General features: G+C 40.1%; 1 protein-coding gene across 1 annotated transcript in view; it reads left to right on the forward strand.

Annotated features, from left to right (window-relative positions):
* ssh1b (slingshot protein phosphatase 1b) overlaps positions 1 to 26,601 on the forward strand; it is a 33,363-nt gene extending 6,762 nt beyond the window's left edge. The window contains exons 3-15 of the mRNA XM_047372274.1: positions 6,988 to 7,088; positions 13,617 to 13,681; positions 15,166 to 15,287; positions 15,369 to 15,437; positions 15,735 to 15,800; positions 17,501 to 17,695; positions 17,860 to 17,953; positions 19,398 to 19,526; positions 21,425 to 21,471; positions 21,590 to 21,736; positions 22,005 to 22,205; positions 22,862 to 23,498; positions 25,169 to 26,601. Coding sequence (XP_047228230.1) covers positions 6,988 to 7,088; positions 13,617 to 13,681; positions 15,166 to 15,287; positions 15,369 to 15,437; positions 15,735 to 15,800; positions 17,501 to 17,695; positions 17,860 to 17,953; positions 19,398 to 19,526; positions 21,425 to 21,471; positions 21,590 to 21,736; positions 22,005 to 22,205; positions 22,862 to 23,498; positions 25,169 to 25,663 — 2,368 coding nt within the window. The 3' untranslated portion in view covers positions 25,664 to 26,601. The remainder of the gene's footprint in view (positions 1 to 6,987; positions 7,089 to 13,616; positions 13,682 to 15,165; positions 15,288 to 15,368; positions 15,438 to 15,734; positions 15,801 to 17,500; positions 17,696 to 17,859; positions 17,954 to 19,397; positions 19,527 to 21,424; positions 21,472 to 21,589; positions 21,737 to 22,004; positions 22,206 to 22,861; positions 23,499 to 25,168) is intronic.
* Positions 26,602 to 27,445: the final 844 nt, after the last annotated feature.

Genomic DNA, 27,445 nt, shown 5'->3' on the forward strand with positions numbered 1-27,445 from the left:
CGCTCAGTTGTACTTCAGGTCCTCCTTTTGATATTATTGTCCTGCTTTTTTATAGGTTTTGTGACATTAGTGGCTTTTATTCATTGGTCCTGAGACGCCCCTGATTATTATCTTGTTGGTGATCCTGTGATTTTCTCGCGTACTTTGATTTACTCCTGTACGCAGATGAGTTCGTGAAGGACTCAGTGAGTACAAGGTTTCCAAATCCTATGGCTGCAAATCCAGCACAAATCATCTGCCCTCCTCCACTGTGCTTGACAGTTGGGATTAGGTCTTTGTTCTGTTATGCTGCGTTTGGTTCTACGGATTATGACTAAACATCTCTGCTTTGGTCTCATTTGTCTAAGCGAAGTTGTCTTGTGAAATCTTGTTTCATTCAGATCCAACTTGGTTAACCCCCCAATTATTCATACCCTTATTGGATCTAGATTTAAAATATGTTTCCTTTAGCAAAGGAAACATATTTTAAGTAAGGGACACTGTCAAGCTGAAGAAGGAGACCTATCGGCTGTGGTTGGCTTGTGGGACTCCTGGAGGAAGGAATACATCGAGGATCTCCTCAATCCTGCCATCACGCATTCCCTGGTGGAAACAGAGGCTGGGGACTCGGGGTTGGACTCTTTCATCACCCAGGCTGAAGTCACCGAGGTGGTTAAAAAGCTCCGCGGTGGCAGGGCTTCGGGGTTGGATGAGATCCGCCCTGAGTACCTCAAGTCTTTGGATGTTTTGGCTGTCATGGTTGACACGCCTCTTCAACATTGCGTGGCGGACGGGGACAGTGCCTCTGGACTGGCAGACTGGGGTGGTGGTCCCCCTACATAAGAAGGGTGACCGGAGGGTGTGTTCCAACTACAGGGGGATCACACTCCTCAGCCTCCCTGGTAAGGCCTACGCCATTGTATTGGAGAGGAGAGTCCGGCCGAGAGTCGAACCCCGGCTTCAGGAGGAGCAGTGTGGTTTTTGTCCCGGCCGTGGAACACTGGACCAGCTCTATACCCTCTACAGGGTACTTGAGGGTTCATGGGCGTTTGCCCAACAGGTCCACATGTGTTTTGTGGACCTGGAGAAAGCATTCGACTGTGTCCCTCGTGATGCCCTGTGGGAGGTGCTCCAGGAGTATGGAATCGGGGGCCCTTTACTAGGGGCCATCCGATCTCTGTACAAGCGGAGCAGGAGTTTGATTCGCATTGCCGGCACTAAGTCAGACTTGTTCCCGGTGCATGTTGGACTCCGGTAGGGCTGCCCTTTGTCACCGGTCCTGTTCATAACTTTTATGGACAGGATTTCTAGGCGCAGCCAAGGGCTGGAGGGGGTCTGGTTTGGGGACCAGAGGATTTCGTCTCTTCTTTTTGCGGATGACGTGGTCCTGCTGGCCCCGTCTAGCCAAGACCTACAGCACGCACTGGGGCGGTTCGCAGCCGAGTGTGAAGCGGCTGGGATGAAGATCAGCTCCTCCAAGTCCGAGGCCATGGTTCTCAACCGGAAAAGGGTGGCTTGTCCTCTTCAGGTTGGAGGGGAGTTCCTGCCTCAAGTGGAGGAGTTTAAGTATCTCGGGGTCTTGTTCACGAGTGAGGGAAGAATGGAGCGGGAGATCGACAGACGGATCGGTGCGGCTGCCACAGTAATGGGGGCGCTGTGCCGGTCTGTTGTGGTGAAGAGAGAGCTGAGCCGAAAAGCAAAGCTCTCGATTTACCGGTCGGTCTACGTTCCTACCCTCACCTATGGCCATGAACTTTGGGTCATGACCGAAAGAACGAGATCCCGGATGCAAGCGGCGGAAATGAGCTTCCTCCGTAGGGTGGCCGGGCACTCCCTTAGAGATAGGGTGAGGAGCTCGGCCATCCGGGAGGGGCTCGGAGTAGAGACGCTACTCCTCCACATTGAGAGGAGCCAGTTGAGGTGGCTCGGGCATCTATACCGGATGCCTCCTGGACGCCTTCCTCGGGAGGTGTTCCAGGCACGTCCCACCGGAAGGAGGCCCAGGGGACGGCCCAGGACATGCTGGAGGGACTATGTCTGGGTCTGGGGAGAGGGACTTCTGGGCGTCTCTGTTGAGTCTGCTGCCCCCGCGACCCGGTCCCGGATAAAGCGGAAGACGACGAGTACGAGTATGAGTTCCTTTAGCAAAGAAGTTTGCTTTTGATAAGGAATGAGATAGGTGTCTCAAAAGATTATAAAGAAATGCAAAAAGAGTATCAGTTACAAAAGTGTTTGCTAGAATTTAGATTTGATTAAGAAAGACATGTCAAAAATTATTCATGTCTTTCTCAACACTCAGAGAAAAAACCTTTATTGGCATTACAGCAATCAAACCCTTCCTATAATGGTGTAATATAAGAACCTTTTTGCATGTTTCCACTGGTACGTTAGCATTCTATCTTTGGTGATGAGCACCAGGTCTTTGAGGTTGGAAGCCATCCTTCCCATCACCCTTATTGCAAGCTTCCTCCACAAATCAGATTCAAGTCTGAACTCTGACTGGTCAACTCCAAAACATTAATAATATTTCCTGTCTGAAGAAACATGTTTGTAACATTAAAAGATTACTTTAAACCTAAATCTGCCAGGCGTATGAATAAATTGGGGCTTGACTATAAGTTGTGTTGAAATATTCTGTTCAGATAGGGGAGAATTTCTTCCATTAACCTTTTCCAGCAAGCCATACTCATTCAATCTTTTATTAACTGTACTGTCAAGAGTTTTAACAGTTAACATGGTAATTGAGGCCTGTAGAGTCTGAGATGCAGATTTGCAATTTCTCTGATCATTGCATGGTTAGATCTTTGGGCAAATTTGCTGCGAAACCCAGTCCTGGGAAGGCTGGCAACCTGCTTTTCACCATTAAGTAACGAACTTCAAATTCTGTGAATCCTCATCCAGTTTAATGTGCATAAACAGTTGCTTCTCTTTTGTCATTGCTGAAGTCTTTGTGCCTTGGCTTTGTGTTATCACACACCAGTATCCTAAAGACCACCAAACTGCCATAACTCTTTGTTTCACAGAGATGGTCACAGTTGCTGATGACCTGTCAGTCAAGTGTTGTTATTAGCAGCACCTAAATGGTGCACACTGACAGTGGAAGGCTACTTTGTAGCCACAGCTGTGACGCTGCCATAGCATTGGCGCCACCAGACCTTCTGACCACCATCAGCTGGTGAAGTGACTTCCACAAGGACACGACTGAGATGGACTGAGTGGGGGTTCAAACCGGCAACCCACCAGTTACGAACCCCTACTACTTGAGCCACCGTCGCCCGACCTGGCTGCTGCCTTTCCTAAATCCTATAGAGCCAGCAAGGTTGTACTTAGTTTTCTTCCACAACACTTTTCCATTTCTGATATCATCTTTACCAGAACGTCTGCATGCTGTTGTACACTAGAGGTTAGATTTAAATCATTTTAGAACCTGGTAAATACCAGATTTTTTTTTCAATACGTCCTGATCCACAAAACCCTTAAAAGAGGCTGTGCTGCTCTTGTCCTGTAATTGTATTGTTATCATATTACATATGATGACCCTGCTATTGTCATGTTTTAAACACAAGGTAACATTGAACAGCATTGTGAGAAGAAGAGGGTTAGTTTCACTTCACTCTCTATTAAACTTGAAAAACACAACACTACTTTGATTATTTTGACAGGCTTTTAGCCTGTATTGTCCTTCTTCCTCCTCAGAGACTTAATAGACAAAGCAGGTGAAAAAATAGATTCGGTAAGTTTTTTTAAAACCGTTTCTAATACTGTTACATAACAAATATTTCATAAACTTTTGTCCCTTCTCAGAGACAAGGCTTTTCTTTATCCAACCAACGTCACAGAAGTCAAAGCATGTGTCAGCAAAGCTTTGCCAAACACTACTTCCTTTGTGTTGGATTTATGGGTTAAAAAAAGCCCTGTCATCATTCATGATTCATCAACGGCTTGATTCCTGCATGTCAAACATGAGACGTTCCCACTCGCCTGCACACTTTCATTCTGAATGAGGGCATTGTTGCAGAGTGTAGCACGGCGGGAGCTGATTGTTGAATCACGTGCCACAAAGAGAAGACAGCAGCAGGGACATGGAAGAAGCATCAGGGCGTGAGGTGAAAAGAAAGGAAAACATTGCGGACATGAAAGATGGGATGAGTTAAACCAATTCGGGCTTCAATTAGAGGAACGAGCTGCTGTTGTACATGGAGACAAGGGTGGAAATGAGGGGAGCTTTTTGGACGAGCCTGAGCTTTTCTGAGGTGACTGAAAATATTAAAACCAGCAGGATGCATCTACTTGTAAAGTCTTCGCATAATGGCATTTTCAAAGGGCTGCCTCACTTCGTGGAGAAAGCTTCTCTGACTCGGAGGGAGATCTGTCGCATGTAAGTTTTCAGAGCAGCAAAACATAGAGTGATTGGGTTCATTGTAGCAGCTTAGGACATGGGAGTGACATCGAGTTAATTTACTATTAATTCTTACTTTTTTTAAGCCTTTCACTGTTTAAACTCATCCCTCAACTCCTTATAGTTGGCTCGCAAGGAGGGCGACTTGAAAGTAGTACTTTTGGGCTATTTCCAAGTCTTAACTGTACTTCGGCTCCATTTTAACTCACTTTTGACCTATGAGCCATAAAACCTAAACCCAAGAAGTGAGACAGTGTGTGTGTATACATATCATAGACGACTTAGCAAATAACCAATTTCAAACAGGATCTTTAGGCATTTTGTTAGCGTCAGCCTGTTGCAAAGTCAAAATTTGTACCCATTTGTTTATCTCAAAATCCAAAACTGTTAAGGCCGCTTTAAAGTATTTTTTCCGCTCAACTGAAGCAAAGCATAAAATAGGGGTGTTTTGACTCCATACTGCCCGTATTAATTTACAGTTTTAATAAAAATAAGTTGTTTGTGTTTTTACTTTAAAACAAACACTACATTAAATTGATATTCCTGAATGTAGCAGATGCAATAGATATAATTGTAGGTATTTAGCATGCAGATCACCTTTATTAGGCATAACCGAGCAATTCAAACCACTAGTTGGCAGCAAAATACCTTCAATATGGACCATTGTATGTGTCAAGTACGCAACAACCAGCATTTTTGGGCTACATACCGGATGCCACTTTGGCGGTGTGGTGGTTAGAGTGCAATTCACAGCCAAAGTCTCTAAGGAGCCTAATCATATTTTTCAGTAAAATTAGACATGTTCTTTTAGGATGCAAATTTGCATTCTTCCTACTGTTTTTCTTTAATTTGTTTGAATGTCCTTCTTCAAAGGTCATCATTTGTATTATTTACTGTATTATTTATTTATCTGCCTCAACATGTTGGAGCCATATGTGAGGCTTCTGCATGGTTTTCCAGAACAACAATCACACACATGGCATTTGTGGTAATACAAGCAGAATATGTATACTTATTTTTCCGGGTAGTGAATACGCAAAGATGGAAAAATACATACAGGAATATAAACAGATTTGTACCAGTTTAAGTTCTGAAGATAATATTTGGCATTATCACCGTTTGCTTTGCAGTGCACAGCAACATCCATCATTTCTTAAGGGTCTAATTCTGGTTTAAAAACATAATAATAATAATTATCATCTTTATTGGTCATTGCACATGTACATTACAATGAAATTTGTCCTCTGCATTTAACCCGTCCCTTACAGGGAGCAGTGTAACGTTGGATCTCTTGCAAAAAACAGAAGTAAAATGCTTGAAATGTATAATAAAAGCTGTTGAAAGTTAGTAATTGTTATTAATATTTACTAATCCCAGCTGTTCAGGTCAATTCTTGTGCCTTTTGTGACGTATTAATCACAGATACGCTATAGTAGAAATTCATTGTTGTTCTTTAAAACACTTTTTTTAAACTTTGCATTCTGTGGAAATCTGTACTACATTAACCAGCTGTTTTTTTATTGTCAGTGTAAATTTAGAAAATAAAAAATACAGCTTCTTTTGCAGAGCTCTCTATACAGACAAACTTCAATGCAACAATTTCAAAGCTGTCTTTATTTTATTTATTTATTTTTATAAATTATTCTTTCTAGTGTTATGTTAGTTCAGCACGTCAAGCCTTGGATTTCTTTTTCTTTTTTGCTGCCAACTCATCTAATGACAGCACATAGCAGCAGAGTTGAAACAAAAGGTCTTGTCATGGTCCCACTCATTCCTACCAGGCTTTGTGGGCTTTCGGTTGAAAGAGGGAAACTGGTGGAACAAAGCCAAACTCTGTAATGGGGGAAAGAAAGAGATGCAGAAGCTGTCTTTCTGCTGCCTTCATGTTAAAGTTCTTCATTTTCTGCATTGGTTAGAGGTCTCACGTGATCTGCAAAAGTCAGGTGAAACATGCAACATGTCTTAAATGCTGGAATGGGACTCTCCTGAGTTTCATTTAGCTAAATCCTGCCTAGTGAACTAACTATGTGCTCTCTTTCAGACTCTAACTTTGAAAACTGGCTCAGAGTTTATCTGTTCTTTCTTTCTAGGTGAAATGACTAAAGGAGCTACATCCATTAACATTTACCTTTCCTTCCCATAGAAAGTACTCCTGGATCAGTGCTTCTTTGTTCTCTTTGTGTCTCTGCTTTGTTCTCTCAAACCCCCAGTCGGTCGAGGTTTCTTCCTGTTAAAAGGGAGTTTTTCCTCTCCACTGTCGCTACATGCATGCTCAGTATGAGGGATTGCTGCAAAGTCAACGCCAGTGACTGTCCACTGTCTCTACATGCTCATCCAGGAGGAGTGAATGCTGCAAGTCACTGACTCGATGCAATCTGCTGGGTTTCCTTAGACAGAAAAACTTTTTATCCAATTTGAATAAATAACTAACTCTGACTGCACTGTTCAATGGTTAGGACTAATTGGAATGTATGTACCTGACTGTTGTGAAGTGCCTTGAGACAACATGTGTTGTGAATTGGCGCTATATAAATAAAACTGAATTGAATTGAATTGTGTTGGTGTCCTTTGTCAGGCCGGTCCAGACCTTTTGCTTTGCTTTTTTCCAGCATCAGTGAAAGCTTCTTCATGGTCAAAGGAGCTGCCCTCTTTCTCCAGCAGGGAGGCAACACACAGGGACCAAAGACTCCGACGCACCACAAACATGCAGGTAAGAACAAAAATACCCAAACAGCAAAAGCTTTGATCCTCTGACTTTTGCCGCAGTGCTTTGAAAATGTTTTCCCCCCTTACAGATTTCTTTTGTTATCATTGTTTTTTTGTCACACTTAAATGTTTCAGAGCATCAAACAGCAAAAGGTTTTCAAATGATGATTTTAGTTATTTATCCAAAGCAACCCAGCCCTTTATAAAATATGATCGCCCCTAACCCTTATAACTGGTTGTGCCACCCTTGTAGGCAAAAACTACCATCAAGCATTCGCGATAACTGACAATGAGTCTTCCTTGCCAAGGTTATTATCGTTAACGAAATAACAAAAACTTTCAGTCGTTAACTGAAATAAAAAATAAAAACGAGACTTTGCAAAAAAAAAAAAAATCTAACTGAAACTGTAATGAGTGTTTGCAAAACTGACTAAAATTAACTGAATTTATAGAACTAATGTGCTTAGTTTTCGTTTGTGTGTCTCATGCATAAGTAGAAAGTCTAGTATAAGGTTGTTGTTGTATTTTTTTCTTGCTTTGCCACATTACACCAGCAGAGGGCGGGTACGTCAGTCAAGTCATCTGAGCGGTCCGTCCACACCTAGCATCATGTCAGCAAAACATTTGCCAGAGTCCAAATTGGGATTACTTTGAATATGACTGTGTTTTAGACAAAACCAAGTGTCTTGTAGTGTAGGGTGACCAGACATCCCCAATTTAGACGACCTGTCCCCGGCTAAAGCTGTCCCCGATTTTAGCATTTTGTGAATGAGAAATGTTGTGTGTTGACTTACTACGGTAGCTGGGGGTAGACGAGTGAGCATGTCGCACGCAACAACTGCTGTTACGGTAGCTGGTCGTGCTGCTGTTAATGTTACAGATTAGAGTAGAAGAAGAAGAGCTGATGAAGGTTTGTTTCACAGTAGGAAACGTTACTAGTGTTGTCAACATAAAAGAAATGGTAAAAAAAAGAAAAACAACAAATGGCTTGGATTTGTTTTGTTTTACTAAAGGTGAGGACACAAATGATAATAAACCAAGTTTTTTTATGAATGAACAGAACAGCAAATAGGAAGACAAGAGCACAACTACCTGATTTGGAAAATTGGAGCTACAGTGTCAACAAGAATTCGTCCAAAATAAGATGTTTTAGAATTGATTGGTTGACCTTTAGTTTATATTTCCTGAGTTAGTTTTGCTAATTTATTATAGTAATTTGTGAACTCAGGCTGAGGGGTCTTTTCCACTCAGTTTGGACATATGAAAGTTACTGAAAGGAGTCAGAAACAGGGAAAGTGAATGAGGCAAGAACTACATGAACTGAGAAGGATGAGGAAGGAGAGAGAATCACCTGGCTAAATGTGCATTTCTTCTGTTGTATGAGCCTGTAGCTACAAGTAAAAAAAGTTCTTTTTTTTTCTTTTTGCTAAATATGGCAATTTTTGTATTTCATCAACTGGGGAAAATAGTTAAATAATTAATGAAAAGTTCATATTTAAAGGATTATCCTAGTTTCCTAGTATCTAAAAATATCTAACTACTAAAGGGTATCTGAAACAAAAATCCTGTTTTATTTGTCAGTCAGTCAGTCATTTTCTACCGCTTATTCCATAGTGGGTTGCGGGGGAGCTGGTGCCTATCTCCAGCAGTCTATGGGCGAGAGTCTATCGCCAGATCGCCAGTCCATCGCAGGGCCTGTTTTATTTGTTAAATTATAATTTTTGAATATGTTATATGCTCTGTTGTGATTATGAATCTGAGAATATTATTTAATATTAATATTTTAATATTTTATCAAATATTATTTCGGTCTGTTAAGGGTTGTCCTGTGAATACCAGCCCAGTAAGGCGATGGTATTAGGACAAAATAGAAATGTGTGAGCCAAGCTCTGACATTATTGAACAGCATAAACTCTGCACACACATGGAATGAATTTACACAATTTCTTAAAATACAAGAATTTATTAACAAAAATAAGTCAACTCAAAGTCAAACATATTTCAATCAACAAACTCTTTACTATGCTAAAACAATCCAACTAAACTACCAAGCAGAATTAAAGAATAGGGAAGACTAATAGGCTATGTACATCATAAACAAGTTGATTAAAGATGATTGGAAACCATGACCAAAAGAGTGATGCAACATTACCGTACAATGTTTATGTTTGAGAACCAAGGATTATCTTGAAGAATCTGGAAATGAAGTTAAGTTAGTCTTGGAACCAACTTAGACAAACATTCACAATGCAAGATCAGATAAAATATTATTTTAATAAAATAATGTTTTAAGAATGATCTGCTGAATAAAACCAACCTTGTGGATGATTAATTCTCAAAGGGGTCTCATTAGCTGCCTTTATTTATTAAAACAATATTTAAAGAAATATTATTAAGGGAATGGTAAAACATTTAAGGACGTATTTTGGAAAAGAGCCAAATCTTTCTAGGGAAATGGGGCTTAATGGTGTTTACTTAGGTATCAAATTTACTAAAATTATGTTAGGGACACATTATTTACTGGATTGAAAACTAAACCTTTCTGGGTAAATATTATTTGGCAGCAAGCACTGTCCTTACCTGTTAGCAGTTGAAGCTAACAAAGGAGGCTGCTAGCTTAGCACCAGAATCAAACACACACCTTTAAAAATACCGTCAATAAAAGGGTTAAAATGCATAAGCGCGGACGGCGCATTATGATCAATCTTCTGTTTAAAATCACCCTTCAAGTAAAGTTTGTCTTAACTTTAAAAACATACAAACAAAGAACACAAAACCAAACTTCATAAAATGGAAAACGTTTAGATCATTTCAATCTAAATCACTTCTATATTATTCTGCCCAAACACTTAACCTCATGAACTGTGGTGAGGAACGTTGTCCAAGGCGGCCAAGTTTGAAGAAACGTCCACAGTCTTTAAACGGTTAGCTACAGCTAACCTCCTTAGCTGTGGGGAGAGGCGGCTGTTCTGTCGGCCGGCCAAACTGCACGTTACCGTAACCACGGTGATGCGGCTCCTGTTGTCCTTCTCTCAGGCAGGGAAAACCGCTTCACTCGGCTCGTAGAGACAGCGTCTCTACTGGGGACTTCTCTGGGACAGTTTGCTTTTGCAGGCCTCAGAGAGAAAGTAAGCAATGCTTATACCTTAATTTACCCCTTTTTATGAATGAATACCGGATTCTTTCAACAGTAATTCATCACACTTAACTTTTTGCATATGATCGATGATCGTATGACACCCTTGGATCCAGTTTGAAGAGTTTGTCTTTTTGCCAGCAAAGCGACATTAGCGCGCTGTTTCTCTCTGGCCAGTCTCTCAGCAGAGTCCCGGGTGGTAGAGAAAGACTTGTGGGGGAAGTGGGGGTTTTATGTGGACAGTGACATCATGGGAAGTTCGCTGTTACCCCCAATTCCTAAGTTATGCCGGAAGTAGGTTAATGCAATTTATTGTGAAAGTTCCAGAAAAGTCCGTACCGCATTTCCTGTTGTAACTCATGGCTGTGGGTCCCAACAGCTATAATGTTTTTGGAGAGGATTGTGATTATATTATGTCTCTTTTAGAATAGTGAACGTCTGATAGAAGAGGAGAGAGAAGGAAAATAGAAAGAAGAGTAAAGCTAAGAGCACAGAAAGAGCAGATGAGTGTTAGAAAAAGGAGGAGTAAAGAAGGCAGACATTACTACTGCTATTTATTTGTTTTATTACTCTTAGGAAATGCTAACAACAGTGTGTATATACTTTCCTGCTATTACACTTGATTTTTATACTTTATTTATGAATAAATATTTTAAAATAAATGAAACTGTAACGGTACCAATGTTTTCATTATATCTGGATAACATTTAATCTTTTCATCTCTGAGCTGGAAATGTCCCTGGATTTGATTTCAGAAAAAAGACTAAAACTATAACTGAAACTAATAAAAACTATACTGAAACTAAGCATTTTCCATAAATAAAAACTAAACTAAACTAGCAAACAAATGCTAAAAACTCATTAAAACTAAAATTGAATTGAAAATGTGAAGTCTAAACTAAATAAAAATAAAAACTAATGAAAATTGCAAAACTATTAAAACCTTTTTCCTTACATCCCTGTCGAGGCATTCTGACCAACTCTTCTTTGTAGAATTACAGGTCCTTCTCAAAATATTAGCATATTGTGATAAAGTTAATTATTTTCCATAATGTCATGATGAAAATTTAACATTCATATATTTTAGATTCATTGCACACTAACTGAAATATTTCAGGTCTTTTATTGTCTTAATACGGATGATTTTGGCATACAGCTCATGAAAACCCAAAATTCCTATCTCACAAAATTAGCATATCATTAAAAGGGTCTCTAAACGAGCTATGAACCTAATCATCTGAATCAACGAGTTAACTCTAAACACCTGCAAAAGATTCCTGAGGCCTTTAAAACTCCCAGCCTGGTTCATCACTCAAAACCCCAATCATGGGTAAGACTGCTGACCTGACTGCTGTCCAGACGGCCACTATTGACACCCTCAAGCAAGAGGGTAAGACACAGAAAGAAATTTCTGAACGAATAGGCTGTTCCCAGAGTGCTGTATCAAGGCACCTCAGTGGGAAGTCTGTGGGAAGGAAAAAGTGTGGCAGAAAACGCTGCACAACGAGAAGAGGTGACCGGACCCTGAGGAAGATTGTGGAGAAGGGCCGATTCCAGACCTTGGGGGACCTGCGGAAGCAGTGGACTGAGTCTGGAGTAGAAACATCCAGAGCCACCGTGCACAGGCGTGTGCAGGAAATGGGCTACAGGTGCCGCATTCCCCAGGTCAAGCCACTTTTGAACCAGAAACAGCGGCAGAAGCACCTGACCTGGGCTACAGAGAAGCAGCACTGGACTGTTGCTCAGTGGTCCAAAGTACTTTTTTCGGATGAAAGCAAATTCTGCATGTCATTCGGAAATCAAGGTGCCAGAGTCTGGAGGAAGACTGGGGAGAAGGAAATGCCAAAATGCCAGAAGTCCAGTGTCAAGTACCCACAGTCAGTGATGGTCTGGGGTGCCGTGTCAGCTGCTGGTGTTGGTCCACTGTGTTTTATCAAGGGCAGGGTCAATGCAGCTAGCTATCAGGAGATTTTGGAGCACTTTATGCTTCCATCTGCTGAAAAGCTTTATGGAGATGAAGATTTCATTTTTCAGCACGACCTGGCACCTGCTCACAGTGCCAAAACCACTGGTAAATGGTTTACTGACCATGGTATCACTGTGCTCAATTGGCCTGCCAACTCTCCTGACCTGAACCCCATAGAGAATCTGTGGGATATTGTGAAGAGAACGTTGAGAGACTCAAGACCCAACACTCTGGATGAGCTAAAGGCCGCTATCGAAGCATCCTGGGCCTCCATAAGACCTCAGCAGTGCCACAGGCTGATTGCCTCCATGCCACGCCGCATTGAAGCAGTCATTTCTGCCAAAGGATTCCCGACCAAGTATTGAGTGCATAACTGTACATGATTATTTGAAGGTTGACGTTTTTTGTATTAAAAACACTTTTCTTTTATTGGTCGGATGAAATATGCTAATTTTGTGAGATAGGAATTTTGGGTTTTCATGAGCTGTATGCCAAAATCATCCGTATTAAGACAATAAAAGACCTGAAATATTTCAGTTAGTGTGCAATGAATCTAAAATATATGAATGTTAAATTTTCATCATGACATTATGGAAAATAATTAACTTTATCACAATATGCTAATATTTTGAGAAGGACCTGTATTTTAATTCAACCACAGTTGGACAATTTTCAGCCGTAAACTGCCTGTTTAAGGTCGTGCCTCAGAATTTCAATCAAATTTTAGTGGGCCACTTCAAACCCCTCACTGGTTTTTGAACCATTCATATGTTGTCTTGCTGGCGTGCCTTGAATTAAGTTCGCCTGTGTTTTAAGTTCACAGATGGACCATTGTGCTGATTTTGGTCATCGATGGTTTTCACCTTGAATCACCCCCTCAGATGCTGTCTTTGCCCAGTGTCTTTCTTATTGTTGAATCATGAACACTAACATTAACTGAGGCAAGTGAGAGCCACAGTGCTTTTTATGTTCTTCTGGATTCTTCTGTGACGTCCTGAATGAGTCGTCAGTATCCCCTTGGAGTTATTTTGGTAGGTCGGCCACTCCTAGAAAGGTTCACCACCGTTCCATGGCTTCTCCATTTATGGATATTGGCTCTCACTTCGGTTGCCTGGAGTATCAAACCCTTGAAAATGGCTTTGTAACCCTTCAGTCAGATAGATGTGACTTTGTGTGTTATCTTTTCATGAATCCCTTTAGATTGGTTTGGCCACATTCATTTGGATAGCTTTTTTCCCTTAAATAAAACCATAGATAGAACTGCTTTATGTATTTACTAAAGTTTGTTTGATGATCTGAAACATGTTACTGTGATTAAAAAAGCAAAGTCAGCAGACAACTGTAAGGGGGCAACTACTTTTTTATAGCGTTATGAGCAACTCTGAGATGATGCATCACTCATTAAATACATGTTAATATTTTCCTTTCAGGTGACTTACCTCAACATCTGCAGGTGATGTTCAAGATCCTACGGTCTGAAGATCGCATCAAGCTGGTCAATTTTATTTCTTCTATAAATATACATAACATAACATTCTGACATCATTACATTTTTAAGAGCTCTCACATTATTGAAACACAGTTACAATACACACATATTAAACATGTAAAAATAATTATTGTGGGCATCTTATAAGGTATGTTATCAATTGTAGATAAAAGAGATAATTCATATTTTTAGGTTATTTAAACAGAAAGCTCAGATGGCAGAAATGACCCAAATAATAATCCAGTTCTGCTTTGAACAAATAATCACCTCTTAGTTGTGACTATTTTTCTCATTGGATTATATTTAAGATATGTCCAGAGTGGTGCTATTTTACACTACCAGATTCATTTATTAGCATCCCTGGTAAAGACGTGTAAGAGGGTTTATTGTTTAATACCTAGTGGCCCCTAGGTATTAAACCTAGTATGTACCCAGTAAAGTTCATATAACTTTACTGGGAACTTTTGATTGATAATCAATAATTATCTGTTTTGCTGGGGTATAAATATGATGTCACCATGTATTCTAGCCGCTTGTTACTAGGCAGGATGAGCACCCGAGTTTATTTTGCCACCACGCGCAGTCAGAAGGATTATAATACAGTTAAAAAATCTCCAAAGCTCACTGCAGTAAAGAATGACATCTTGGGATCAGTCTGTGTCCACAATAACAATTGGATGGAATCTGTATTGCTTGCCAACCGGTTGTTTGGGAGGCATGCCAGGGGCAAAGAAACTGCTGTCCAAACATGTGGTAGTGCTACTGGAACTTCAACTGGAACCATGTGCTTTGGTCAGATGAGATGGAGATTAAGTCTTTTAGCAACAAACACCATTGGTTGGTCTGTCAAGAAACTAGATGTATATGTGGATAAACACCCCATTTTCACTGTTAGGCATGGAAGAGGATCTGTTATGCTGTGGGCCTGTTGCTATTGCAAGGGCTCTGGGAACCTTTTTAGAGTGCATGGCATCATGGATTCCTTGAAAAAAAAAACTGGTTGCCAGAAAACTAAAAATGGGTCATCACTTGGCCTTTCAGCAACATAATGATCCAATAAATATGGACAAATCAAAGAAAAGGTTGATTTTTCAACCTTTTCTTCAATGTGGGATTTTGCTGATAAATTTTATTGTAAGGCTTTTCACAGATCTTGTCCAGAAGTGCTAATAAATATGACCTGCTCTGTATTTGCCATTTTTATTGCATTTTGATGACTAAATTTAAAACCTTGTTTTTTTAAGCCTTATGCAATAGTCTGAAAGTAGAGTTTGGTTGGACATAATGTCCATTTCTTGGTATTTAATCTACATAAATTAAAAAAATCTAAATACTTGAAATTTTGCAAAGAACACTATTTTAATGTCTTAAGATCTTTAATATAACTTCTTCTAGCTGTGGTGAGTAGAAGCTTGTGCAGCAACATACACGGTAACTTCCAGAAGCTGCGACCCAGACACACATCTGTTGGTTCTCCTTTTGTCTCCCAGGCTGTACGTTTAGAAAGCGGATGTTCGGAGCGTGTGCGTTACATGGTTGTTATCTACACAAACGGCCATCAAGACACAGAAGAAAACATTGTTGTGGGAATGGACTTTCCAGACAAGGACAGGTATTCTCTCTTTCAAGACACTGCATTCTGTGTACTTTCAGAAGATTTCATTTGCTGAAATGATATTCTGCTAACTTCCAGTAAAAATTGCTCCATTGGTATGGTGCTACCTCTTTGGAGTGATACCAACATTCATCTAGACGGAGACGGGTAAGATGGTCTATGACTGATTTGTCTGTCTGTGTGATACACACAGTATGTCTGTTTGAGGTTGAAATGATTCACATGGCAACATACTGCCTTCCAGTGGCAACAAGGTGAATTACACACAAGAACAGTTCTTGCTGACCTGGTAACATAGCCTAAGTATGCTGGAGGAATATTCCACTGCTTGGACCCATGAATAGTCCCCCTGAACGGGTCCTGTCTGTTCTCCTGTTTTGCTCATTAACCTTAACCTTCATCCAACCTTAAACAGATCCTCCGTCTCCTCTTCTTCATCACCAGAGGCTTCAGTGTAAACACAGCAGGGCGGTCACATGTCTTCAAGCCCGTTTCTGTGCAGGCCATGTGGTAAGTAAATGCAAAATGTTTTTCTGCTAAAATTTGCTAAAGTAGTATAACAGTACAGCTCTAATTCTTTATGGCAACATGGATTAAAAATAACATTTATATTTTTTCAGTTTATAAAAAGAGTTATAGAACCAATTCCATTATCTACTATTAAATAAATAATAACATATCATTCTATCCCTGAGTGTTTAAAAATATGCATACAACACTATGAAAAGCATGTTATTGCTTTGAATTATTGTCATCCTTGTGGGTTTACTTTAAAAATATATTTATTGTAACGTAAATATCTGTTTTTCCAATATATATATATATATACTGTACTTATGGAGTGTGAGCTAGAAACTGGATACATGTTTTCAATTTGTATATTACCCATTTGAATTTATCCTAAATTATCTGGAAAATTAACAGGCAAATCTTCCCATTACACAGAGTACATAATACAGAACAAATACGGGAGCCGCTTCTGGTATAGATAGATAATTTATTATTATTATTAACATTTTATTGCAGTAGCCTAATCTCACCCTGAAATATTTAGAATAGCTAACCTTTAATGAACAAAATATACCTCCTGCATTCTGTTAAATACGGTTGAGGATCTATGAGCCTGTGGGCCTGTTTCTCTTCTAAATGGCCTGGGAACCTTGTTAGATTGCATGCATTAACGCTTTAAAACACCAGGATACCAATACAAACCTTAAGGCCACTTCAACACAGATATTTCCCAGATGCAAAGTCAACCTTCCAAGCCCCTCTTAGTCCCTGTACCTAAATCCTCCAGAGAGCCAGTGAAATGCCCTGAAGCGAGGAGAGCATAAGAGCCTGGCGCTCTGGAGAATGTAGAGAGGTTGTGCAGAGACTGTTCAAAGATCCATCTTCCTATGCTCCAACATTATGAAATGTTGAAGAAGTATCGACAGCAGGGAAACAATTATTTATTTACATTAGATTTTTACCAAACTGAATAAGTGTGAATAAATTAAAGGTTTGATTTCTCTTTAATTTGCAGTGTGATATTATCCTACTGCATTGACAATTAATTGTTTTACAACTTTTTACGCATCTTTACCAGAGGTGCCTAGAAATGTATGTGTGTTTGTATTTTATGGCCATGTCCAGAGTGAAGAAATTGTATCTGGAAGGTGCGAAAAATGTGATTAGTTATAAAGTCTGAGTAACAAGGACAAAAATAACTGTTATCCAACATTTACATTTTTACAAATACATTTTCACCAACACTGAAGTATCAATCCATCACTGACCATTTAAAACATGCACACATAATGTGAACTGTTGGATATGCCAGAACTGGATGTATTTTTATATAATTATTGAATTACCCTTTTGGACTCCCAGCAACATTTCTGAACTGGAGATGATTTAGGGCCACAGATATTTATAACCTTCTGTAATCCCCTTTTATAGTCGGTCTCTGACATTTTTAGCTTCACATTCTGCTCAAAAAGTATTGATTTTGCTGCTTTGATGAGATTAAAATTAACTATATATAACTATATATATGTGGCAATAAATTGTTTGGTCACTATAATGATAAACCTGTCAGATGACACCTGCTGTTCAGTTGTAAAAATAACAAATTTAGTGGGGATTTTTTCCACCTTGTTAGTTATCAAATTACAATTTAATCTGGCTGAATTTAATCTTGATAACCAAGACTGCCTTTATTCCCACAGGTCTGCCCTCCAGGTCCTCCATAAGGCCTGCGAGGTGTCCCGTCGGTTCAACTACTTCCCAGGGGGCATTGCTCTTACGTGGATGGCCTTCTATGAGAGCTGCATCACCTCAGAGCAAAGCTTCATCAACGAGTGGAACGCAATGACCGACCTGGAGACCACCCGGTCCGATTCTCCCAACATGTTCGTCGACGGGTAAGAACCCACAAGCCTCCAGCTGACACATTAACTTTAGTTTTTAAGTTAAACTATTGTTTTGTTATTAGTAGTCATAGCAGTAGTAGAAGTAGTAGTAGTAGTAGTAGTAGTAGTAGTAGTGTTATTCTGGAAATGTCCTTATGGTCTAACTTGCTTTTTAGGCCGACTGAGCGAGAAAGAACAGAGTGTCTTATCAAGTCCAAACTTCGCAACATCATGATGTTTCAAGACTTGGAGAACATCACTTCAAAGGAGGTCTGTTTTACCAGATTTACAACTAAACAGTATAAAAACGTTTTATATCTTAGAGTTTTGGAAAATGATTTTAAAAAGTGTTATTTGTGGTCTTAAAACATACATTTGAAACCAGATATTTACATCCACTGTATAAAAACTCTTACTTCATATCAGACTAAACTTTTTTATTTTGTTTTTGTCAGTTAGGATTATCAACATTATTTATTTTTGTTAAATGCCAGAATATTAAGAAACCATTTTTAACTTTCTTTAAAGTCAGAAGTTCCATAGCTTGACTTGATATTTGGTAGCAGTCCACTTTAAACTGGATGATTTGCATCAAATGTTTAGGTGTCCTGACAGAACTGGTGTATCCTCATGATGGCAACTTCCTCCTTTAGCCACTTTAAAATTATTTGTCAGTATCTTTGAACAAGCCATTTGTGTCCAAGCTTAAACTTCCTGACATGTTTTGCGGATTTTACATCAGTATTTAAATAATGCCATCTGTTTTGTGGAGTGCACCAGTCCCTCTTCCAGCAAAATGACTCACACGAAGCTGCCACACCAGCATGCAAGGTTTGCAAGAATCCCCCCTTTTTCTTTTAAATGTAAAGATGGCCAGTATTGGGAAAACATTTAGTTTCAATTTTATCAGACCACAGGGGAAGATCTTTGTCTCTAAGTATGTTTGCAAATTGTAATCTGTCTTTTTAAGTTAATTTTGAAGTGATAACCTCTTCCTCTCTGAGTGGCCTTTCAGCCTGTGGTGGTACAGGATCTCTTTCTGCTTCAGCTGGCGTCTTCCCAAGGTTGCTGGCTTTTGTTCTGGGGTTATGTACATTTCAGACCAAAACCATCCATCTCTATGGCACAGAACCTGTTTCCCTCCTAACCAGTATGATGATTGGACATTCCCATGCTGTTTGTACTTGCATATAAGATGTTTAAACAGGTAAACGCGGAACGTGAACCAGACTTGTGGAGGTCCACAATTCCTTTCCTGAAATCTTGGCTGATTGTTGTTTTTTTTACATTTTTTCTATGATGTCACACAAGGAAACAGTGTATTTGAGGTGTTCCCTTTAATCAATTCAAACATTGTGAACATTTTCAGAAGCCTATAAAGCCATGACATCATCGTCTGGACTTTCCTGGCATAGTCTTTTAAAAATCCCCTTTGTCAATATTCTGGCATTTAGAAATGCAAAATAATTTTGTTAATCTTGATCAGCATATAAAAGGAAAAGTTAAGTCTGATTTAATTTCCAACTGAGAAAAAAATTGTTGAATTTTTAAAAACAATGTATTTAAATCTCTGGTTTCTCAAAGTGAATGCAGCTCTATAGAGTTTAACATGGACATTTTTTAAAATAGTCTCAGATAAATTCCTACAATTTATTTTGCCAAATTCACTTTTTTTTTTTCAAATCAGTTTCACATATGAACTCCTCTTCTTCAGATCCGTAATGAGCTGGAGCAGCACATGAGCTGCAACCTGAAAGAATACAAGGAATTCATCGACAACGAGATGCTTCTGATCCTGGGTCAGATGGATAAGGCCACACTTATCTTTGACCACGTTTATTTGGTGAGTCAGTGATTGCTGCTGCATCTATGATTGGGTTTAATTGACAGAAATCAAATTTCTGAGTCTAAGTATACAGGTCCTCCTCAAAATATTAGCATATTGTGATAAAGTTCATTATTTTCCATAATGTCATGATGAAAATTTAACATTCATATATTTTAGATTCATTGCACACTAACTGAAATATTTCAGGTCTTTTATTGTCTTAATACGGATGATTTTGGCACACAGCTCATGAAAACCCAAAATTCCTATCTCACAAAATTAGCATATCATTAAAAGGGTCTCTAAACGAGCTATGAACCTAATCATCTGAATCAACGAGTTAACTCTAAACACCTGCAAAAGATTCCTGAGGCCTTTAAAACTCCCAGCCTGGTTCATCACTCAAAACCCCAATCATGGGTAAGACTGCCGACCTGACTGCTGTCCAGAAGGCCACTATTGACACCCTCAAGCAAGAGGGTAAGACACAGAAAGAAATTTCTGAACGAATAGGCTGTTCCCAGAGTCCTGTATCAAGGCACCTCAGTGGGAAGTCTGTGGGAAGGAAAAAGTGTGTCAGAAAACGCTGCACAACGAGAAGAGGTGACCGGACCCTGAGGAAGATTGTGGAGAAGGGCCGATTCCAGACCTTGGGGGACCTGCGGAAGCAGTGGACTGAGTCTGGAGTAGAAACATCCAGAGCCACCGTGCACAGGCGTGTGCAGGAAATGGGCTACAGGTGCCGCATTCCCCAGGTCAAGCCACTTTTGAACCAGAAACAGCGGCAGAAGTGCCTGACCTGGGCTACAGAGAAGCAGCACTGGACTGTTGCTCAGTGGTCCAAAGTACTTTTTTCGGATGAAAGCAAATTCTGCATGTCATTCGGAAATCAAGGTGCCAGAGTCTGGAGGAAGACTGGGGAGAAGGAAATGCCAAAATGCCAGAAGTCCAGTGTCAAGTACCCACAGTCAGTGATGGTCTGGGGTGCCGTGTCAGCTGCTGGTGTTGGTCCACTGTGTTTTATCAAGGGCAGGGTCAATGCAGCTAGCTATCAGGAGATTTTGGAGCACTTCATGCTTCCATCTGCTGAAAAGCTTTATGGAGATGAAGATTTCATTTTTCAGCACGACCTGGCACCTGCTCACAGTGCCAAAACCACTGGTAAATGGTTTACTGACCATGGTATCACTGTGCTCAATTGGCCTGCCAACTCTCCTGACCTGAACCCCATAGAGAATCTGTGGGATATTGTGAAGAGAACGTTGAGAGACTCAAGACCCAACACTCTGGATGAGCTAAAGGCCGCTATCGAAGCATCCTGGGCCTCCATAAGACCTCAGCAGTGCCACAGGCTGATTGCCTCCATGCCACGCCGTATTGAAGCAGTCATTTCTGCCAAAGGATTCCCGACCAAGTATTGAGTGCATAACTGTACATGATTATTTGAAGGTTGACGTTTTTTGTATTAAAAACACTTTTCTTTTATTGGTCGGATGAAATATGCTAATTTTGTGAGATAGGAATTTTGGGTTTTCATGAGCTGTATGCCAAAATCATCCGTATTAAGACAATAAAAAATCTGAAATATTTCAGTTAGTGTGCAATGAATCTAAAATATATGAATGTTAAATTTTCATCATGACATTATGGAAAATAATGAACTTTATCACAATATGCTAATATTTTGAGAAGGACCTGTACTTAGAAGTTTCTGGTTTGAACCTGCAGACCAGTTCTGAGTTTAATACATGACTTCAGTTGCATGCTTGTTTTCCTGTTTTTAATGGACTGTGCAGCCTCTTAGCTAAGTCATTTAAAACCGGCACCAGCTTCTTGCAACGCCAAATAGCAAAAATAGGTTATAAAAACATGGCTATGTGTTCTGAATAATTATCTGCTTTGTTTCCCTGCAGGGCTCTGAGTGGAACGCCTCCAACCTCGAGGAGCTGCAAAACTGCGGGTCAGCTATCATTCATGATACGTTTTCATGATGAAATGCTGAATGTTTTTGTTCTACTGCATTTACAAACTGAATAATACCAAATGCTTAAAATCAAACCCAATATATTTCTTTGCAGGGTGGGTTACATTCTGAATGTTACCAGAGAGATTGACAACTTCTTCCCGGGGATGTTTTCCTATCACAACGTCCGCGTGTACGACGAGGACATCACCGACCTGCTGGCCCACTGGAACGATACCTACAACTTTATTGTCAAAGCCAAGTGAGAGCCTTCTACATAAACACAAACCGGTGATGTTGTTCGTACAAACTAAGCACCATTTAAAGGAGGAGAGATGTGAAATGAAGCAGGCTGCCTATGTGCTACAAACATCTTAACCTGATATAAAGTAGGACTTTTTTTTAGCATTTAAAATGTAAGGATCAAGAGTAGAGATAATTGCTTAAATTGGAATTTTGAAAATCAAATTAATCATTTTAAATCCAGCATTGTTTCCCAGAATGTCCTTTTCTTCTTTTGTATGAATTAGGAAGAATAATTCAAAGTGCCTGGTGCACTGTAAGATGGGCGTGAGCCGCTCTGCCTCCACAGTTATCGCCTACGCCATGAAGGAATACGGCTGGTCCCTGGAGAAAGCATACAACTACATCAAGCAGAAGAGGAGCATAGCTCAGCCAAATGCTGGTTTCATGCGGCAGCTGGCAGAGTATGAGGGAATCCTGGATGCCAGGTAAGCTGATGTATGGTTTTACTGGTGTTTCCTCAGCCACGCAAGTAGACAAAAGGCTTTTCGGCAAATTGGTCCTGGTGAAAATGAGATATTTTGGTGTTAAATGACTTTTTTCTAACGGTAGCAGTGAATGCAGAAGGGTACCCACACAGTGTCGAAAAATATATAAAAAGTATCAACTATGATTTAAGGTTTTTTTTTTTGCAGGTGTGGGTGAGTGTGTGAAAATATATGTATTCCCAGTGTTATATCTGTCCATCTTTCTATTCATCTATAATCCATCTCTTTCTCCATCCGAATGTCAACCTTTTTGACCATCCATCCATCAGTCCTATTGTCCTTGTGTCTGTCCATTCATCTTTCCAACCATCCATCCATCCCTCTGTCCGTCCGTCTGTCTGTTCTTCCAAACATTTATCCGTCTATTTGTCTATTCTTTTGTACATCCATCCTGTTTTTTCTTCTTGGTCCTATAAGTAAAGCCTCTCCTCTATAAATAATATTTCCTATAAATTCAGAGTAAATGTTTGTCTTTATACTTTAGAAACGGGCATAAAAAAGACTTTGGTTCTAAAATTGTATGTTATCCTAACATAAAAATATACGGAAACCCTGAAAGACTCAGATTTGCGTTTTGGCTCCAAACCTGTTCACAGTAAACAGCGTCACAACAAGCTGTGGAGGCCTGACACGGATGAGGAAGGTTCAGACGATCTGCAAGCATCAGGTCACAGCACAGGCGGAGAGGAGACACCGGTGCTCAGAGGGGAAGAGGCCTGGGGAGGCTGCGGGGCGTCTCAATGCAGGGGTCTAGAGATGGAACCCTTAGACTCTCTTAACTATAACTATTACTTCAGACGTTTATCAGACTCTGCACTCGACAGCGAGCCCTCTACCCCAGTGCGGGGACCTCCTCTTTTAGGCATGGAGAGGGTTTTCATTGAAATAGAGGACGTGGAGAGAGATGCCCTGCTGGAGGACGAGGGTTTCCCCATGGCCCACCTAACTCTACCCGGAGAGGGCACAGCTGCTCAGACATGCGGGCGCCTCGATCCAATGGAGGACATGAGACTGAGGCTGGAGTTCAGCACTCTGGAGGAAGAAGACGAGGAGGAGGCCAAGAAGGAGGAAGAAGAGATGGCAGCCTTGGCTCAATCACCCGGGAGTTTGGATGGGAGGAAGACAGGAGAGGAGGCTGAGGGGAGTGAGGAGAGCCAGTTGGGTTTGGCCAACCTGAACACCAACAACAGCAACCGCCTAGCTGCCAAGCGTAGCTGTCCTGCAGCTTTTGACGTGAGTTATTCAAATATTGATGTTAATAATGTGGCAAATTTAAGCATGATTTAAATAGAGATGCATCTAGAAAACGTCCGTTGACAGGAATCAGGTGATTTTCAGCTCAACTGTTCCTGACTTCTAACCAGCTGTTCAGAAATTCAAAAATCTTTTCCAATCACTGAACGTACCATATCCCTGCATGTTCAACAAATTTATTATAATTTCAGATCTTGATTTTACGTTGAAGTCAAAATTTCCCAGATATAAGTTGGAGAAATAGATGGAAGGTCTCCTTAAGTCTGAACTCCAATTTGGATAGACGAAGATCTCTCGCCACTTCCAAAGGCCAATATGCCTGCTTCGAGTTTAAAACGTAGCGATAGCTGCAATAATAAACTTTATTCTAAGTTTGATGGTTTGTACCTCATTAATTCTTTCGGGCACATAATACTGTACAACCTGTGTCTTGAACGTGTTATTTTAAAGTTTACATAAGTGCAAAGAAAATGTAAAGAAATCCACTAGTGTTGGCTAGTATTGCAATTGGTACTTAGCTTGACACTGAGTCATTGATGACAACAGTTAGCATATCCAATTGGTTTTCCAGCTTGTACTGAAACATGGTAAACTTGGGTTATTTCCAGATGCATGTTCTGACTGCAGAGGTAAATAAGTAGCGCCACTTCCTCTTGTCACTGAAGAGAAAAACACTTCAGTTTAAATTAGAGTTCTTGAATATTCTCTGCTTCACTTAATTTTTTGAGTAATCTTTGTTTCAACATATTTTTTGGGTTAATAATTCATCGCATTTCATCAGCTTTGTATTTACCTTGTAAAAGGTAGATAGAATTTTTTCAGAGTACCACTAAAGCAATCCAAGTACCACCAGTTGGACCACCTGAAAATTTGATGCTGATGTTTACCATGACTAATGTTAACCACACTAATCACGTTAATGGCTGATATAATCATGTAAAATAATAAAAATTATTTTGGTCATATTTAAACATATTAAATTCCTGTTTAATATTTTACTGCTGTCCCTAGTGTGAAGAATTCATGCTAATTATGACAGGAAGGTTGTTGTGGTTATGTGGAGGCACATTTGTGAGGCAATTCAGCAGTAGGAAACAACAAACAACACATGGCGTTTGTGTCTTTTATTATGCAGGTTTTGGACTCCACAGAGGTCTATTGTCTGTGAGAGTTGCAACTGTGAGAAACAGTGTTCCTTTGACATTTAAAAAAATGAAAACAGTTCCTGCTTATGCTGCCACACTCAACTAATCACAGCGCTTGCATACCAGCAGCAGCAACAGAAAGGCCAGAGGGTACATGTCCAATAAATGTCCGATATGATGCCTACAATTGTCGTACAATCTCCAAAAGAAATAGAATCCTAGAAATCCTAGAAAATGCAATTTTTTTTTAGCAGTGTGTCCAAGTTCTAACTTTGAAGCCCAATTCATGAAATAAATATTTCATAAACAATTCTCATCTAGTGTTGAGAAGAGAATTAAAAACTTGGCTAAAATCAGTATTGGCAACTTGACCAGCCAAGCTCTACAAAAACCAGAAATCAGCCACAAACTTCTAATCAATGAATCACTTATTATAATTTTTAATCTTTTTAAAACTATGTCACTGATTCTATTCTGTATCTGTTTTACTTTTGATCCATTTAGGACAGTGCCAGCACAGGAAACCCGTTAAAAGTGAAGCCTTCATATCAGTCCTGTAAAGACTGCATGCGTCTACCACAAGGGCGGCGCTGCGACCGTCCAGCAGGAGGCCGTTCCCACCGCCTTAATCCCTCCCGCCACTGCACCGTCCCGTCCATATGCATAGATCCCCCGGGGACGCACTTTACGTCAACTCCAATTCTGTCAACCCCCAATGTCATTCCGTCTAACTTGGTCCAGCCCTGCACTAATTTCTACCAATGTTCCAGCTGCACGCTTGGTGACACATCTGCTCCTGAAGCCAACCACCAAAAACGTTTCTCACCCATGAACTGTGAGGAAACGCCTCCAGACGGCAGCTCAGTGGAGACGGAGGACATGGAAGAACCGCAGAATGGAGGTCTGCTGGATGAGGTCACAAGGCAGAGCAACGAGGCCGACGCTGTGACTGAAGCCAACGGCTTGAAATTTGGTGCTGAAATTGCAAGCTTCCAGTAGGGCCTCCGCCGTAGTCCCGAGCTGATGCATCATCTCCATGAAGGAGCTGGCTTACCACTGCCTCAACTGCTGTGATGGTTGTGAATATTAGATGCTGTGGTGTTGCAACAGAAATGCAGAAGCTCTGAAGTGACCTCTGCTGTACCATCCTTGCCTCGTAGCTTCATAAAATAAAGTGGTAGCAGCTATCTGCGGCTTCACAGAGAGTACCCTGTTACAGAAGCTGGCCATTTTCAAAGCCTGGATGGATGGGGCTAAGTAAGGAGAGAAGACCTGCTTCCTTACCTGTCAATCAAATGTCCAAGAGGCTAGTATGAACCTTCTAAACTTTCCATTCCCAACACACATGCATTTTTACCACATTACAGCCATTTTACCTAAAACAGAGGTTGTTAGATCTGGTTCATGTTTCTGTCTGAATACAAAATGCTAAATTTGGCACGTTAAAAGCACCGGGCCAACATAAACAGCTTCTGTCAGCATGCTCCATATTTTCAGTCATATCCAAAGTATTCAGTATGTATTCATGAGGAAGCCTAATACACTATTTACAGTTGGGTCTGTTTTACCACATCATGTTACTCTCCTACCTAATCTCACTTATATTGTTGCTGCTGCAGCTGCTTTTTGCATTGTGTGAAAACACACCAATTTAAGAAATGGATAAAAGCATATAAGTAGTTTTTGGACTACGGGCTTTTCATGCTGCTTTGGTGAAGGACTGTTTTGTTCTCAGTGCAGTTTCCTCGTTCAGCCTAACTTCCTCTATTAAGGTTGATCAAATCATCTACTTTAGGCGTTTAGTTTATCCCATGCATGAAAAATTACAAATCCCATTTTTAAATGAATCTTAGGTTTTCATAATTTTGGCCTGCCATACACTTTTTGTATTCATTTTGTGTTTTCATCTTTTTAGTAAACTAACTAAAAACTAAAAAGCACCTTGATTTAAAATTCAAATTTGTCATCAAAAATGTTAGTTAAACCAGAGGTACATTTTGACTGAGCTACCCTGAACCTTTTTCTCCCATACCAACATTTCCCTGTAAATCCTATATTACGATGGCTGCTTCATGTGTGTGTTTCTACTGTTGACTTATATAAATCACACCAGCTGAGAGGATGTTTGTCAAACCAGGAGGAGCACTAAAGACACTAGAAGTTTTTTTTTTTATGTAGATATGGGAAGGACCGGACCCTAAAAAAACTACCCTGGATGCTGGAAGGTTCCCTGCGGTCAAATATACCTCAAGTCCTTATTTCAAACCGAAAGGAATGAAAGAATTATAAGACATAACAGAAAAAAAGTTAAAAGAGATCAGTGATGTAAGGATTATGAATATTGATTAATTAATATTTATCAAAAATCATAATTAAGGAAAATAATTTCTTAACCAAAAATCATTACTTACAAATAGAAATCAGAGACGTCTTCTGGTGTTGTGGTTATGGACTCAAAGTTCTTTAATAATTACAATTAGCTATTCATCATCAATAATTGATCAATTATTACCCAAAACCACAAAATGTCACTGTTTATTCAATCTTCGACCTTGTTTTGACAGATAAATCACTCTTGCACAGAATAAACACAAACGCTTCTCTTAATTAAATGGTAAATGGACTGAACTTATATAGCGCTTTTCCAGTCATACAGACCACTCAAAGCGCTTTACACTAGCACCACATTCACCCAATTGCACTCACTAACGTTCACACATTCATACACCGATACGCAGATCGGTAGGCAACTTGCGGTCAAGTGCCTTGCCCAGGGGTACA

The sequence above is a fragment of the Girardinichthys multiradiatus genome, chromosome 8, assembly GCF_021462225.1.
Source record: "Girardinichthys multiradiatus isolate DD_20200921_A chromosome 8, DD_fGirMul_XY1, whole genome shotgun sequence".
Taxonomy (NCBI): Eukaryota; Metazoa; Chordata; class Actinopteri; order Cyprinodontiformes; family Goodeidae; genus Girardinichthys; species Girardinichthys multiradiatus.